The 15,593-nt window shown below is 47.0% G+C and overlaps 1 protein-coding gene across 4 annotated transcripts in view; it reads left to right on the top strand.

Annotated features, from left to right (window-relative positions):
* The window catches only part of TAF12 (TATA-box binding protein associated factor 12), a 39,675-nt gene extending 28,930 nt beyond the window's left edge, over positions 1-10,745 (top strand). For all 4 annotated transcript variants that reach the window (XM_054498038.2, XM_063667128.1, XM_063667129.1 and 1 more), the window contains 3 exons: positions 470-584; positions 8,351-8,439; positions 10,267-10,745. In XM_054498038.2, coding sequence (XP_054354013.1) covers positions 470-584; positions 8,351-8,439; positions 10,267-10,302 — 240 coding nt within the window. In that variant the 3' untranslated portion in view covers positions 10,303-10,745. The remainder of the gene's footprint in view (positions 1-469; positions 585-8,350; positions 8,440-10,266) is intronic.
* Positions 10,746-15,593: the final 4,848 nt, after the last annotated feature.

Here is a 15,593-nt window from a genome sequence, read left to right on the forward strand (position 1 = left end):
TGGCCTTCTGCTTTCTACTTACATGGCCATGAACAAATCAGTCTCTCTGAGTCTGTGAAATCCTCTATGGAATGAATAAAATCCATGTCCCATTTTCTTCACAGGATTATTGTAAGGACTAAGTGAGATAATGGAAACAAAAGTGCTTTTAAGATACTGTGAGTGAGGAATTCAAATGATTCATTTTTATTTTCCCACTAATAAATAAAGATATGGAGGGTAGGGATTGGGATAGTTGATCACTGCTGGGTAGAAAGTATATGCTCAGAAAGGTGTGAGTTGCACTCAACCTGTGTAACATTTCTTTTGTCCTTCTCATTCCTCTTCCACACCTTAGCCCAAATGCTGATTCCAGCCTTCTACTAGAATGCCTGACTAAATATGCAATCCAAGCTGAAAGCAGTTGTCCCAGCAACAGGAGCCTACCCTGCCAATGTCGTGCTGACTCTTCCCACTTTACCTTCCCCAGATGCTGCTGCAGATTGCTGATGATTTTATCGAGAGTGTGGTGACAGCAGCCTGTCAGCTTGCGCGGCATCGCAAGTCCAGCACCCTGGAGGTGAAGGATGTCCAGCTGCATTTAGGTATGTGGTCTTGTTTCTCCCTGAAGTATATATTCAACTGCTTCTTCAGGACTGCCAGGGAAAGTGTGGTCAGAGGAACCTTCATGCCAGAACCAGACTTTTGGGCACTGGGATTTATGTATTAATTCAATAACAGCACCAAATAGAAAAGAGAAATCCATCTGTGGTAGGGAGAATGAGCCCAGGCATGGGTTTGAAACCAGATTCTGCCACTTTCCAGTTGTATCAGCCTATTTTTCCTACCTAGTATCTCTTAGAGTCTGTTTCCTCATTTGTAAAGTGAGGATCATAATATCCTCCTTACAGAATAATTGTGAGAATTATAGACTATGTCTGTAAAGTGACTGGCACAGGGCCTGCACAAAGTAGGATCTAGTAAATGTAGGTACTGTTATGTCTTCACCATTCAAATAAAACTGTTCCTCAGTGTTCCCTTAGAGTTTTAGCCTATTTATGCATTTTTTCCCAAGTTTATAATCATAATATACATACAATTTTATATTCTCCTTTTCTACTTAACAGACACTAAATTTGAGTTTGAGTTTTTCTGGGAGATACTCAGCTAACAGTGATAACCATAATCACTTGGAAATGAATAAGAAGCCCTCTGCATTGGATACAATGTGATTAAAAGGAAGAGATCAGTCTATAACTATGTGTTATATATATGTATATATATATGTATATATTTATGTGTGTGTATATATATTTATGTAATTTATATATATATTTATATATAATTTATATATTTGTATATACTTTATGTATAATACTTTATATATATAAATATATATATTCTTTTTGATCGAGTCTCACTGTCACCCAGGTTAGAGTGCAGTGATGCCATCTCGGCAACCTCCACCTCCTGGGTTCAAGCTTTTCTCCTGCCTCAGCCTCCTAAGTAGCTGGGACTACAGGCCTGCACCACCACACCTGGCTAATTTTTGTTATTTTCAGTAGAGATGGGGTTTCATCATGTTGGTCAGCCTGGTCTCGTACTCCTGGCCTCTGGTGATCCACCTGCCTTGGCCTCCCAAAGTGCTGGGATTACAGTCATGAGCCACCATGCCCAGCCCAGTCTATAACTATAGAGACAGGCCAAATGAATGAGATTCGGTGCAGATCAGCCCATGACTAATTATTGAAAGACTTTCTTCACAGTGTCAAGAAGCTATTGCCTTGGGGAGGCATTGGTAGTCTAGGTAAAGTAAATAACACACTTTGGGTAATGTTGCTAGTATCTAGAGAAAAGGACAGATATTTTGGTTATCCACTAATGTGTAGCAGACCACCCCAAAAACAGTGGTTTAGCACAATAACAGTTGTTGATTTTATTCATGAATCTGGGGGTTGACTGGGCTCAGCTTTTTTACTAAGTCAGGCAGTGGCTGGGCCTGAGATGGTCTTGAAGGAAGGCATACTAGTTTCCTAGGGCTACCTTAACAAAATACCATAAACTTGGCAGCTTAAAACAACAAAAAATTTTCTCTCACAGTTCTGCAGGCCAGAAATCTGAAATCTAAGTGTCAGCAGGGTCATGCTTCTTCTGCTGCCCCTAGGGAAGAATCTATTCTTGCCTCCTCCTAGCTTCTGGTGGTGGCTGGCAATCCTTGGTGTTCCGTGGCTTGTAGCTACAGAAATCCAGGCTTTGCCTCGGTCTTTACATGGCCTTTTCCCTCTGTGTCTCTGTCTCTGTGTCTCTTCTTTTCTTCTCATAGGACTCCAGTCATGTTGGATTAACGGCTAACCCTACTCCAATATGATCTCATTTTAACCAATTTCATCTGCAACATCCCTATTTCCAAATAAGATCATATTCTGGAGGTACTTAAGGTTAAGACTGCAACATATCTTTTTTAGGGACACATTTAAATAACCCATAACGCAAGGCTTCATATCTTCCGTGTCTGATGCCTGGTCTAAGAACACTGAAAAAGCTGGGATTCTGCAGGCATCTCCCTCCATCCCCTCCAACCCTCCCATTCTGCTTCACATTCCCCAATCCTACCCTTCCCATCTTCCCCATCCACCGTCTCTCTATATGGTCTCATCCTTTAGCAGTCCCAGGATAGCTAGACTTCTTATATGGCAGCTAAAGGCTCCCAGAACTAACATCCCATGAGCACCTGGCAAAAAACTTCATGGCCTTTTCTAACGCAGTCTTCAGCATCACTCCTGGTGAATTCTATTCTTTGAGGCAGTCAGAAACCTGTCCAGGTTCGGGGGGAGGGAACACAGACTCCACCTCTTTTTTTATTTATTTTTTTTTTGAGACAGTCTCACTCTGTCGCCCAGGCTGGAGTGCAGTGGCACAATCTTGGCTCACTGCAACCTCCGCCTCCCAGGTTCAAGGGATTCTTCTGCCTCAGCCTCCTGAGTAGCTGGGACTACAGGCATGTGCCACCATGCCCAGCTAATTTTTGTATTTTTAATAGAGATGGGGTTTCACCATATTGGCCAGGCTGGTCTCAAACTCCTGACCGCCTGATCCTCCCCGCTCAGCCTCCCAAAGTGCTGAGATTACGGGTGTGAGCCACCACGCCCGGCTGACTCCACCTCTTGACAGCAGGAGGGTAAAGAAATTTATAAACATGTTTTACAACCACCACTAGCGGCCTGGCTTGGTGGCTCACACCTGTAACTCCAGCATTTTGGGAAGCTGAGGCAGGAGGATCGCTTCAGCCCAGGAGTTCGAGACTAGCCTGGTTAACACAGTGAGACCTCATCTCTACAAAAGATTTAAAAATTAGCCAGGCATGGTGGAGTGCACCTGTAGTCCCAGCTACTCAGGAGGCTAAGACAGGAGGATCACTTGAGCCCAGGAGGTCAAGGCTACAGTGAGCTATCATGCCACTGCACTCTAGCCTGAGTGACAGAGTAAGACCCTGTCTCTAAATAAATAAATAAGTAAATACATACATAATTAAAAAACAAAGCGGCCAGGCGTGGTGGCTCACGTCTGTAATCCAAGCACTTTGTGAGGCCGAGGCGGGTGGATCATGAGTTCAAGACCAGCCTGGCCAAGATGGTGAAACCCTGTCTCTACTAGAAATATAAAAATTACCTGGGCGCGGTGGCGGGTACCTGTAATCCTAGCTACTCGGGAGTCTGAGGCAGGAGAATCGCTTGAACCTGGGGGTGCAGAGGTCGCAATGAGCCAAGCTCTTGCCACTACATTCCAGCCTGGGTGACAGACAGAGAATCCGTCCCAAAAAAAAAAAAAATTAATCCCCCATAACACAAATTCATAGAGACAGAAAGTAGAATAAGTAGAATGGTGGTTACCAGGGGCTAAGGGGAAGGGGGTACAGGGAGTTGTTTAATGGATATAGAGTTTCAGTTTGGGAAGATGGATATCCTCAATTTGGGAGTTCTGGAGATGGATGATGGTGATGGTTGCATAACAAATGTGAACTGGGGCCAGACACAGTGGCTCATGCCTGTAATCCCAGCACTTTGGGAGGCCAAGGTGGGCGGGTCACCTGAGGTCAGGCGTTCGAGACCAGCCTGGCCAACATGGTGAAACCCCATCTCTACCAAAAATACAAAAATTATCTGGGCGTGGTGGTGCACGCCTGTAGTCCCAGCTACTCCAGAGGCTGAGGCACGAAAATCGCTTGAATCCAGGAGGCAGAGGTTGCAGTGAGCCAAGATTGCACCACTGCACTCCAGCCTGGGCGACAGAGCAGAAGCCCATCTCAGAAAAAAAAAAAGTTAAAGTTAAATGAGATAATTTACATAGAATGCTTTGCACAATGTTGCTTTGACCATGCATTTACTACATTTCATTCACTAAATGATTGTTGCTGCTATTATATTAAGATTATATAGGCCGGGCGTGGTGGCTCACGCCTGTAATCCCAGCACTTTGGGAGGCCGAGGCAGGCATTTCCCTTGAGGTCAGTAGTTCGAGACCAGCCTGACCAACGTGGAGAAACCCTGCATCTACTAAAAATACAAAATTAGCTGGGCGTGGTGGCGTGTGCCTGTAATCCCAGCTACTCAGGAGGGTTGAGGCAGGAAAATCGCTTGAACCCAGGAGGCGGAGGTTGCAGTGAGCCGAGATTACTCCATTACACTCTAGCCTGGGCAACAAGAGCGAAACTCAGTCTCAAAAAATAAATAAATAAAAAACATTATATAAGATATATGTATACACACGTAACGCACATAGGTATACATAGTTACGTACATAGACACACATACATGTATGTATTCATGTGTGGTAGCTACTCTCTTTATTTATTTATTTATTTATTTTTGAGACGGAATTTCACTCTTTTTGCCCAGGCTGGAATGCAAGGGTGTGACCTTGGCTCACTGCAACCTCTGCCTTCCAGGTTCAAGCGATTCTCCTGCCTCAGCCTTCGGAGTAACTGGGATTACATAGGAGCCCTCCACCACGCCTGGCTAATTTTTTGTATTTTATTTATTTATTTATTTACTTTGAGACAGAGTCTCAGTCTGTCACCCAGGCTGGAGTGCAGTGGCGCAATCTCCGCTCACTGCAACCTCTGCCTCCCAGGTTCAAGCGATTCTCCTGCTTCAGCCTCCCGATTAGCTGGGACCACAGGCACACGCCACCGTGCCTGGCTAATTTTTTGTATTTTTAGTCGAGACGGGTTTTCACTGTGTTGCCCAGGCTGGTCTCCAACTCCTGAGCTCAGGCAATCCGCCCACCTTGGCCTCCCAAAGTGCTGGGATTACAGCCGTGAGCCACCACACCCGGCTTGCTCTCTTTCTTTAAAGTGACTTTGCACACTTTATCTACTTTTTGTTGACTGTAAAGTTCAATTCCTAGAGAATAACCTTTGTCTTTGTCTGCAACCTCCACCACCCGAGTCCAAGGGTTTTTTTTTTTTTTTTTTTTTTTGAGACAGAGCCTTGCTCTGTCGCCCATGCTGGAGTGTAGTGGCGCAATCTTGGCTCACTGCAAGCTCCACCTCCCAGGTTCACGCCATTCTCCTGCCTCAGCCTTCCGAGTAGCTGGGACTACAGGCGCCCGCCACCATGCCCGGCTGTTTTTTTTTTTTTTTTTTTTGTATTTTTAGTAGAGACCGGGTTTCACTGTGTTAGCCAGGATGGTCTCGATCTCCTGACTTTGTGATCCGCCAGCCTTGGTCTCCCAAAGTGCTCGGATTACAGGCATGAGCCACCGCGCCCGGCTGTTCAAGGGATTCTTGTGCCTTGTAGCTGGGATTATAGGCACTCACCATCACTCTTGGCTAATTTTTGTATCTTTAGTAGATAGGGGGTTTCACCATGTTGTCCAGGCTGGTCTTGAACTCCTGGCCTCAAGTGATCCATCTGCCTCAGCCTCCCAAAGTGGTGGGATTACAGGTGTGAATCATCGTGCCTGGCCCTTTTTGTTTTCTTTTGAGGCAGGATCTTCCTCTGTCACCCAGGCTGCAGTGCAGTGGTGTGATTATGGCTCACTGCATCTTCTACCTCCTGGGCTCAAGTGATCCTGCTGCCTTAGACTCCCAAGTAGTTGGGACTACAGGTGCACACCACCACATACAGCTAAAAAAAAAGTTTTCTTTTTGAGATGGAGTCTCGCTCTGTCACCTAGGCTGGAGTGCAGTGGTGCCATCTCGGTTCACTGCAACCTCTGCCTCCCAGGTTCAAGTGATTCTCCTGCCTCAGCCTCCCAAGTAGCTGGGATTATAGGCACCTGCCACCATGCCTGACTAATTTTTTGTATTTTTAGTAGACACCAGGTTTCACCATGTTGGCCAGACTGGTCTTGAACTCCTGACTTGAGGTGATCTGCCCACTTTGGCCTCCCGAAGTGCTGGGATTACAGGTGTGACCCACCACTCCCCGCCCAGCTAATATTTTTATTTCTAGTAACAATGCAGTCTCACTATTATGCCTACACTGGTCTTGAACTCCTGAGCTCAAGCAATCCTCCCATCTTGGCCTCCCAAAGTGCTGAGATTACAGGAATGAGCCACCACATCTGGCCAGTGTCACTTTCAAATACTAATAACATAAATTGTTAGCGGAAGGTTTCAGACATTGTTTTCAAAGAAATATTGGGCCAGGTGTTGTGGCTTATGCCTGTGGTTTGCTAAAAGTGACATACACCTTTATACGTGAGTTTAGGGGGTTATGACCCTATGCCAGTTACTGTCAAAGAGGAATAAACAAAGTCCCTGTCCTCTGGAAACTTCTTGTGATAATCTTACAAGGAAGATAATATCCAGGGGCACCAGGGCATGGAACTGTGGTGTGGACATACCTCTCTCTATATCCATACCTATATGTTTATCCTAGGCTCTGGGCTGAATACTTCACATGCATTATGTCATTGAATGCCCCAACCACCCTGTCAGTGGTTATTACTGTTGTTATGGCTACATAAAAAATGAAGAAACTGGGACCCAGTGTCATACAGCTGCTCAGTGAAGCAGCAGACCTCAGCTTTGGTTCTTAATTCCAGAATGCTTGAAGTGCCTTCATGTCCCTTAGGTGTGAGAGGGGTTACTTTGAGCTTTAGGATTAATACAACTAAAGAAATAAATGATATTTATTTTCTGTGAATTGGATAAGCTGCATGGAAACCTTAGGGCTCAGCCTTCACAGCTTTGACTAAATTACCTCTTTTTCTTTGCAAGAAGCTTGAATTTTGTCCTTTAGAAACCTTGGAGGAAGCCAGACATGGTGACTGATGCCTGTAATACCAGCACTTTGGGAGGCTGAGGCAGGAGGATGTGCTTGAGCCCAAAAGTTCAATATAACAAGACCCCCTCTCTACAAAAAATAGAAATATACAGCCAGGCGCAGTGGCTCACGCCTGTAATCCCAGCACTTTGGGAGGCTGAGGCAGGCAGATCACCTGAGGTCAGGAGTTCGAGACCAGCCTGGCTAACATGGTGAAACCCCGTTTCTACTAAAAATACAAAAAATTAGCTGGGGCCAGGTGCGGTGTCTCACGCCTGTAATCCTAGAACTTTGGGAGTTTGAGGCGGGTAGATCACAAGGTCAGGAGTTCAAGACCAGCCTAACCAAGATGGTGAAACCCTGCCTCTACTAAAAATACAAAAATTAGCCGGGTACAGTGGCAGATGCCTGTGATCCCAGCTACTCGGGAGTCTGAGGCAGAAGAATCACTTGAACCCAGGTGGCAGAGGTTTCAGTGAGCCGAGATCGCGCCACTGCACTCCAACCTGGGTAACATAGTGAGACTCCATCTCCAAAAAGTAAAAAATAAAAAAGCCAGGCATGGTGGCACACACCTGTAATCCCAGCTACTCAGGAGTCTGAGGCAGGAGAATTGCTCAAACCTGGCAAATGGGCCTGTGGTGTATTCAATGTTGAAGCCTGGGAGATTGCAGTGAGTCGAGATTGCGCCATTGCACTCCAGCCTGGGCAACAAGAGCAAAACTCCGTCTTAAAGAAAGAAAGAAATATAAGAAATAAGAAATATTAGCTGGCCATGGTGGCATGAGCCTATAGTCCCAGCTACTTGGGAGACCAGGATGGGAATATCGCTTGTGCTGGGGCAGTCAAGGCTGTAGTGAGCCAAGATTGTGCCACTGCACCCCACTCTGGGTGACAGAGTGGGAAGACCCTGTCTCCAAAAAAAAGAAAAAACCTTGGAGAAGCCATGTCCATTTTCCCCATTTGTAATAGAATCCCTTTGTGGAGCTAGTTAGTAGCCAGATGCCCACATTCATCCTCCCTGATCCAAGGGGGTCACATTGCACTCCTGGTACTGCCTTCTTGGTACGCTTATCTCTGTGCTGGCTTCTTCCTTGCAGAGCGCCAGTGGAACATGTGGATCCCAGGATTTGGCTCTGAAGAAATCCGACCCTACAAAAAAGCTTGCACCACAGAAGCTCACAAACAGGTGAGGAAATGCCAGAGCCCTGGGGACAGCCAGGGCTGATTCCTTGAGTTACATCTCAGAGTGGATACACACAGCTACCTTCTAGGGGGTCTCGCTTCCCCCACACAGCAAACTTCACTCTCTGGATCAAGGGTCAGAGAGGGCAAGAGGCAGCAGTGGTCTCCGGGAGATCAATAAGATATTCACATGGTGCTGTGCTGTTCCCACATGTGATCTGTTTTTTCTCGTAACTCTGTTGAGTGTCACTTAAAGCTGTTGATTCTGGGTTCTTCTAATATGGATGGAGCTCACCCCACCATACCTCCTTAATGAAATCTTCCTTCATTGTTGCTGATTGCAACACCATATATGGTCCTATGAAGAGAGGTCAGGTTAAAGAAAGCAAAAATGTGCTGTACTTGTTCTGAGAGGTAGTATCCAGGCTGCAGTGCTGGACATTCTGGCCTGTGTCCTGGTTTTACCTTTGAATAAGGTTCCCTCTGAACAAGGAACCTAGGAGTCAGTGTGAGAATACTACTGACTGTGGAGCAAGTCATCCCCGTCTTTGGTCAGTCCAACAGCAGTGTTGGCCTCCCTCTGACAAGGCTGTTATCCTTTCTGTCTTAACTTAAGTGGCTACTCTGATTTGAAACATGAGCTTTTTCCGAGCTTAGCAGGCACAACTGGGCAGCGCTGGTTGAGTGCCCCTGCTTTGCCATAGCCTGGTATCTCTGGAGTAGGTGTTTGTAGAGCTCATGAAGCAAGCCCTACAGGGAAGCCACCAATTTCGGGAATGGAAAGATTGCACTGTTCAGAAGAGAGTCCCTCCAAACAACGGACTATCACTGTGCTCCCAAGTTAACCATTTTCAGCCCTATTTATTTAGTCAACAAATGCCATAATAGTGGTATTTGGTCAAAAAGAATGAGAAAAGCAAATTGTTAATTTGGCTAGTAGCTAGTAATAGTAAAAGAATTCAGATCATGAAACCTGTGATCTGAGTGTTTCCGTGATGTTCTGTGGTAGAAGTTGTTAGTCTTCAGTTTCCCTTCAATGCAGGTCATGAGATGTGAAATGTCAGCTCCCTTTGTGTGTGGCAACACTTTGAAATTGAGGCCCTTTCCCTATTGTGTCCATCATCGGAGAAAAGATTGGGGTCAGGGGACCCCAGAAAACACATGCTTGGCCAGGCGCAGTGGCTCATGCCTGTAATGCTAGCACTTTGGGAGGCCGAGCCTGGTGGATCACTTGAGGTTAGGAGTTTGAGACCAGCCTGGCCAATGTAGTGAAACCCTGTCTCTACTAAAAATACAAAAATTAGCCAGGCGTGGTGGCACGTGCCTGTAATCCCAGCTACTGGGGAGGCTGAGGCAGGAGAATCACTTGAACTTGGGAGGCAGAGGTTGCAGTGAGCTGAAATCGTGGCACTGCACTCCAGCCTGGGCAACAGAGCGAGATTCCATCCCAAAAGAAAGAAAGAGAGAGAGAGAGAGAGGGAGGGAGGGAGGGAGGAAGGAAGGAAGGAAACACATGCTTTACCAGCTTACCCTCTAAGTCACCAAAACTCAAGAGCTGTCACTTTCTCCTGCTTTTAACTTTTTTGCCATTCTGCTAGCCTAGAGCAGTTTGGTGGATGAAATGGGTCCACTAGCCCATCTAAACATCTCTTGGGGCCTTGCAGACTGCTCTCTGGTTAAAAGGAATCTACCGAGATGCCTTGTGACTGCAGGTCTCTGAGGGCTGCAGCCTACAGTGTAGACCATGAGGCCTGCTAGCCACACAGAATGTTCCAGAAAGCTCCTGACTCCAGCTACTGCTGTATAACTGCTTATTTGTCTCTCCTTTCAGAGAATGGCATTGATCCGGAAAACAACCAAGAAATAACACACGGAAAGGTCAGGGAATGGACAGCAATGTATTTGGAGATACTTGAGCTGAGAACTCAGCCATCTCATCCTTGGATTTTTTTTTTTAATGCTTTACAGAGAAGCATATATTTTTTATTAACAGTGCAGCAATATCTATAATGACTGAGAGGATCTGCCAAAAGAATAAAGCCTCCTACCCCAACTTCCAGTCCCTTTTCCCTGCCATCTCAAAGAGGAGCAATGTATCTTCCAGAGAAGATTTTATTTGTGGTTTATTATATAAGTGACTGAATATGGGACAAAGCATTATGGTCTTTTTGGGTAAGACAGTATTAGCAGGATTTGTAAAGGGTTTTGTTTCCTTCTCCCTTCCCCTTTTCCCTGTACTTTGTAATGTCAGTGTTTATATGAATATGACTTTCATTTGCTTTTCCAGAATAAAGAAGTTATTAATCGAAAGACAGGGTACCTTTGAAATCCCAGAGGGAGTCAGGACAAGCAAGCCTGGATTGTAGCTCTCTAGTCAGCAGGTGGCAGCATCGTTATTCACTTTGGTGTTTAAGAAAAACTCAGGGATTTTCCATCATTTTACTCCAAGGGAGGCCATAACATCAGCAGGCGTTTGAGTCCAGCTTCTCTGCCATAAGAATTGAGTAGGGTGACCTTCTCTCACGGCCCTCAACTGAAGAGGCATCCTTGTTTTGGCAATGTTATATGCCTAAAAACCCTTTTTGGTTTTTTTTTGGTTTTTTTAATTTTTTTTTTTTGAAACGGAGTCTAGCTCTGTCACCCAGGCTAGAGTGCAGTGGTGCGATCTTGGCTCACTGCCACCTCAGCCTCCCAGGTTCAAGCGATTCTCCTGCCTCAGCTTCCCAAGTAGCTGGGATTACAGGCGCCTGCCACCACACCCAGATAATTTTTGTATTTTTAGTAGAGATAAGGTTTTCACTGTGTTGGTCAGACAGGTCTCGCACTCCCAAAGTGCTGAGATTACAAGCGTGAGCCACCGGGCCCGGCTTAAAAACCCTTTTTGACCTGCTCTTCTGGAACTCCTGGAGAAAGCTGTGTTTGTCCCTGTCCCTGAGAAAGGATGGGAGTAGGCACCTGTCCTCAGGATAGGCATGTCTGTGCAGGTGCCCATCTCTTCTTAGTTGCTGGTATCTTTGATCCTGGTGTTTTCACCATCATGCAGAAGAAACCAGGCGCCTTCCAGACCTCAGGGTCATGTCCTTCAGTGGCACCTAGCATCATCCTGTCCTGGGCCCAGCATGGCCCTTGTGGATTGTGAGAGTTCTGTGGGCTCTAGGGAGGATGGCTGTCCTACCCAAGGGTCACTAGCACAGGCACAGCCACCTTGATCTGCTTTGGTCCTCTGCATCCTGAAGCTTGGCCCAGGATGAGACCCTGCATTTCAAAACTCCCTCCCACCCTGGGTTACATCCCATGTCCCCCACTTCACAGTCTCACAGATATATTGAGTGAGCTCCTCAGAGGCTGTGCTAATGTTACTGTTGCTCTTGGCTGAAGTTTCAATGCCCCAAAGAGGCAGCCAGTTTCTTTCCCTGTGGTGTCACCCAGTGCTCACCAACAGGTCACTCTTGTGGCCAACCATCAGGACAAGGATGCTGAAGGGTTTCACTTCCCCCAGAACCTCCTGATGCCAGTGGTGACACTCATAAAGGATATTCTGTTGGTGATATCAAACACCAAGGGGCCTCCAGCTGGGTTTCAGTAGTAGGACAAGTCACTGACCTTGGCAGCCAAGGAATCTAGAATTAGTTGTAAGATCTCCACTAAGACAGAAGGGAACACAGGAATCGGGGAAGTTTAATGGAAAGAGCTGAGGTAGAATCAAAAGACCCCAGTTCTTGATTTGTAGTGTGACAAGTAAGTGGCGTCATCTATCTCAGTCTTGTCCTATCCCTATTGAGGGACTTGTTCATTCACTCAGCAAGTATTTATAATCCCATGCCTGTCCTAAGCAGAGGGATACAATGATGAATAAAAACAGACCCAGGTGACCGGGCGCCGTGGCTCAAGCCTGTAATCTCAGCACTCTGGGAGGCCAAGGCAGGTGGATCACTTGAGGTCAGGAGTTCAGGGTCAGCCTGGCCAACATGGCGAAACCCTGTCTGTACTAAAGATATAAAAAACTAGCTGGGCATCTGAGGCAGGAGAATTGCTTGAACCTGGGAGGTGGAGGTTGTAGTGAGCTGAGATTGCACCACTGCACTCCAACCTGGGCGACAGAGCCAGACTTCGTCTCAAAAAAAAAAAAAAAAAAAAGACCAGGGGACAGTCCTGTTACTAGATAAGTGTAAAACTGGCACTAGAACAAGAAATTCAAAGGAGAGGTTCATAGGTCTGGGGGAGGGGTCTGGTCAGCTGGGGAGAAATTTTGTTTGAGCTGAGATGTGAGGGATCCAGGTGAAGGGTATAGGGATCTCTTTCAAGGAGAGAAATTTCCCTGGTGTACAAACCTTGAGGCAGTTGAGTGAGGTACAGTGGGCCAAGCCATGCAGCACATTGCAGATCCCAGCAAAGAGTGGCCTGTCAAAAAAGTAACAGGAGGCCAGGTGCAGTGGCTCATGCCTGCAATCCCAGCACTTTGGGAGGCTGAGGTGGGCGGATCACTAGGTTAGGAGATCGAGACCATCCTGGCTAACATGGTGAAACCCCATCTCTACTAAAAATACAAAACATTAGCTGGGTGTGGTGGTGGGCGCCTGTAGCCCCAGCTACTTGGGAGGCTGAAGCAGGAGAATGGCGTGAACCCAGGAGGTGGAGCTTGCAATGAGCCGAGATCGCGCCACTGCACTCCAGCCTGGGAGACAGAGTGAGACTCCGTCAAAAAAAAAAAAAAAAAAACAGGAGCCACTGAGGGATTTCAAGCAGAAGTGTAGTATGTGCAAAGGCCCACAGGTCTAACGGAATGTGTCAGTGAGACCAAAGCACAAGGTGCAAGATTAGGAGAGTGGCTAGAGCTGAGTGGAATGTGAGCATGGAGTGTGGACAGCTCTCAGGCTTAGTGGTGTGCACCTCACCCTGGCTTCTTTTTTTTTTTTTTTTTTTTTTTTTTGAGACAGAGTCTCACACTGTCACCCAGGCTGGAGTGCAGTGGCGCGATCTTGGCTCACTGCAAACTCTGCCCCCGGGTTCATGCCATTCTCCTGCCTCAGCCTCCCAAGTAGCTGGGACTACAAGCCCCCACCACCATGCCTGGCTAATTTTTTGTATTTTTAGTAGAGACAGGTTTTCACCATGTTAGCCAAGAAGGTCTCGATCTCCTGACTACCACCCGCCTCGACCTCCCAAAGTGCTGGGATTACAGGCGTGAGCCACTGCGCCCAGCCCCTGGCTTTTTTTTTTTTTTTTGAAACAGAGCCTTGGCCAGGTGTGGTGGCTCACACCTGTAATCCCAGCAATTTGGGAGGCTGAGGCGGGTAGATCACCTGAGGTCAGGAGTTCGAGACCAACCTGGCCAACATGGCAAAACCCCGTCTCTAATAAAAATACAAAAAATAAGGCCAGGCACGCTGGCTCACGCCTGTAATCCCAGCACTTTGGGAGGCCAAGGCGGGTGGATCACCTGAGGTTGGGAGTTTGAGACTAGCCTGACCAATATGGAGAAACCCTGTCTCTACTAAAAATACAAAATTAGCCGGGCATGGTGGCGCATACCTGTAATCCCAGATACTCAGGAGGCTGAGGCAGGAGAATCACTTGAACCTGGGAGGCGGAGGTTGCAGTGAGCCAAGATTGCGCCACTGCACTCCAGACTGGGCGACAGAGCGAGACTCCATCTAAAAAAAAAAAAAGAGAGAGAGAGAGTCTCACTCTATCACCCAGGCTGGGATGAAGTGATGCGATCTCGGCTCACTGCAACCTCCACCTCCCGGGTTCAAGCGATTCTTGTGCCTCAGCCTCCTGAGTAGCTGGGATTACAGGCACGCCACTACATCCGACTAATTTTTGTATTTTTAGTAGAGACGGGGTTTTACAATGTTGGCCAGGGTGGCCTCTAACTCCTGACCTCAGGTGATTCGCCTGCCTCAGCCTCCCAAAGTGCTGGGATTACAGGTGTGAGCCACCATGCCTGGCCTCCTTTTTTTTAAATTTATTTTTTAAAAACAGAGACAGTTTTGCCATGTTGCCTCGGCTGGTCTCAAAATCCTGGGCTCAAGCAATCTGCTTACCCCTGCCTCCCAAAGTGCTGGGATTATAGGTGTGAGCCACTGTGCCCAGCCTATCCTGGCTTCTTATGAAGGTACGTGGAGCCCTCAGTTCGGTGCCCATGCCTTGGAGGCTGCTGTGTGTTGTGTGTGTGTTGCAGGCTGTAGTGTGGGAGGCCCAGCAGGCTGGTTCCAAGCTTTCCACTTCTCTTCAGTCTGCATAACATCTTTCTTAACTGTTGGACATTTTTAGGGCTCTGAGAAACATTCCATCAGATGAGGATTCTGATGCTCAAAACAGATAAAAAGTTTGAAAACCACTGCACACACACACACACATTAAAAAACAAAACAAAACAAAAAAAAACTACACAGCCTTTGGGAACCCCTGAAGTTTCAGATGAAGGAGTGGTGTAACTATGTTTGCATGTTAAAAGCCTCTCTGGCTGCCAATGTGGAAGGTGAAATTGGAAGCAGGCAGGAGGGATACTAGCCAGAAGTTGCTACGGTTTTTTGGACTAAAGGTGATAAGATTTGAGGCCGGGTGTGGTGGCTCACACCTGTAATCCCAGCACTTTGGAAGGCCAGAGCAGGCGGATCACCTGAGGTCAGGAGTTCGAGACCAGCCTGGCCAACATAGTGAAACCTTGTTTCTACTAAAAATACAAAAATTAGCCAGGCGTGGTGGCATGTGCCTGTAATCTTAGCTACTCGGGAGGCTGAGGCTGGAGAATAGCAAGAACCCAGGAGGTGGAGGCTGCAGTGAGCCGAGATCATACCACTGCACCCCAGTCTGGGCGACAAGAGTGAGACTCCATCTAAAAAAAAAGACTTGAGACGTTTTCCCAAGAAGGAGTTAACCAAAAGACAGGGGCAGGGGCTGGCTGTAACAACAGGATGAGTTCCAAGGACACAGAAGGAGCCATCTGGGACCAGGGAGCCATCCTGGAAAGAATCCCCTGTGCCTGCATGGTGTGAAGCTGGGAGGAGGAAAGCAGAGTTAAGCTAGGGTCTTACAATTACCTGGAGTTACAAAAGGGCCTTCAGAGGTCATCCAATGTGGCCCTTATTTTACAGATAAGAACGCTGAGATCTGGAGAGGTCGTGTGACCTGTCCAAGGTCACTAGGCAGGCC

This window comes from Pongo pygmaeus, chromosome 1 (genome assembly GCF_028885625.2).
Source record: "Pongo pygmaeus isolate AG05252 chromosome 1, NHGRI_mPonPyg2-v2.0_pri, whole genome shotgun sequence".
NCBI classification, from domain to species: domain Eukaryota; kingdom Metazoa; phylum Chordata; class Mammalia; order Primates; family Hominidae; genus Pongo; species Pongo pygmaeus.